We start from the raw sequence: 1,939 nt of genomic DNA, 5'->3' as shown, positions 1-1,939 counted from the left end.
GTTATGAGATGACGAATTGACCTGATCATTCGCAGATGGAAGTGGCAAATCTTACAAATGTTATTGATGTGGTCATTGAAACTGTGACCTGAATCAATCAGTACACCTAGGTTTTTTACAACTGTCGATACAGGAATATTTGAACTACCCATCCTGAGAGTCTTTAAGTTGCAGACATCTAGTTTCTGGGCAGGACCCAGAAGTTCGGTTTTATCGTCATTCAACTTCAACGTATTGGCTGACATCCAATTTTTAATGTTACTCAGACAACGCTCCAAATTACAGATTGTAAGTTGTTGACTCGTAGGATTCGGACTAAAACTGTCAATTACTTGGGTATCATCGGCATAGAAATGGTGCTGTAGGTTATGCTGTTTTATAAGGTTGCCCAAAGATTTGGTATACATAGTGAATATTATGGGTCCTAAAACTGATCCTTTGGGTACACCACAGGATAATTGCTGGTGTTTTGACGAAGCGTTATTAATCTCAACATATTGAAAGCGATCAGTAAGATATGACGAAAACCATTTCAGAGTTGATCCGGTTAGTCCATAATCGTCATCACTCTGGTGCTTAGAGGTCATCACTCTGGCATAAAGACATCACTCTAGTTTTTAACCCTGGGAGACCCAGACATAGAAATACTTGAGGAAAAAATTCTTTGGGTTTTGTTATGTCTCATTTGTAATGTTTTGTAACCACAATGAACAAAAAAATCTGAATTTTGACCAAAATAAAAAAATTCTGCAACGTTGCAAATATGCAACATTGGGTCGAAAGGGTCGCAAACTTATGAAATCCTATACGTTAATTGAATGCGATTTAAATGACAATAAAGACGTAGTTTGATTGTAAATGGTAGATGTTGACTTTCTTCAAACCTAAATATATTTGGAACTGGAACTTAGCTTTGGCTATCTTGTCAGATGAAATAAAAAGCAATTTGCAATGTGCCATCAAAAGAGGGTGTCCACAAGCAAAAACTCAAATTCGGGAAAGAAACTGGATCAGCTCCATAAACTTGCAACAGATTGACTGAAATCAACTATTATGTTTTAATATTGAAAAGTTTAACAAATGTCAAATATAAATAACATATTTACATAAAATTTAAAAATACAATAAAATTCGATGAACTTATATCATAATTTGACTACATGACCTAATTAATTAGATGTGATAAAGCCTAAAGCAGTTTCGCTTTTCAGTAAAACATAGTCTTACATTACATTTCTCACAAGAAGTATCAGTGGATCCGTCTTTACAATTTGCACACCTGCCACGCTTTTCTAGTTTAGTTGGCCAATGGTTAACCAAATCTCGGCGAACATCAAGGGGTGGGTCAGAACGACGAATTTTATTAAGATTTTCGTCCAAAGTTTCTAAAGAGGGCCTATATAGCCCTAGCCCTAGATTTCTTTGGCATGTCTAAGGCATTGCAGTCGCGTTTATACAAAAGCCATGCATTTATAACTGCAATAATGATAGTGTGCCAAAAAAGATATATGGGCCACCTCTTAGATTTTATATGATATCGGTACTTAGATATAAAGGCATCTAAAAGGTCAACCCCACCCATAAATTTGTTGTATTGCTTAACGATTGCTGGGCATGATATGTTTGTGTACTTTTTTTTGGACCGATCATATCGAGATATGTCAATTACAGGATTTACACCTATATATGTGGAAACTAAATTTACAGCCCGGTTATCATACCATCTAACAGCGCAGAGATTTATATTTTTCTCTGTTTTATAATCATAGCTATACCCCGACCCTCCTTTTTTAATTCAGATTCAGATTTGAGAACACAATTACTGAGACGTGAAGCTCTGATAGTACCTACATATTGAATTCCCTCTTGGACTAATCTATTAATTAATGGCAAGCCAGTGAAAAAATTGTAAGCAAAAACTTAAAAATTTTGATGCTTA

The 1,939-nt window shown here is 35.3% G+C and overlaps 1 protein-coding gene across 1 annotated transcript; it reads right to left on the bottom strand.

Annotated features, from left to right (window-relative positions):
• Positions 1–401: 401 nt before the first annotated feature.
• On the bottom strand, positions 402–587 carry LOTGIDRAFT_144586 (hypothetical protein; the record flags this gene model as incomplete). Its single annotated transcript, XM_009055471.1, has 1 exon — positions 402–587. A coding segment is annotated over one exon (186 nt), but the record flags the coding sequence as incomplete, so codon positions are not given.
• Between the last annotated feature and the right edge of the window lie 1,352 nt (positions 588–1,939).

This window comes from Lottia gigantea, assembly GCF_000327385.1.
Source record: "Lottia gigantea unplaced genomic scaffold LOTGIsca_243, whole genome shotgun sequence".
In the NCBI taxonomy this organism is placed as follows: domain Eukaryota; kingdom Metazoa; phylum Mollusca; class Gastropoda; family Lottiidae; genus Lottia; species Lottia gigantea.
The sequence above is the reverse complement of the archived record's forward strand: the minus strand, read 5'-3'. Positions and strand labels throughout refer to the sequence as shown.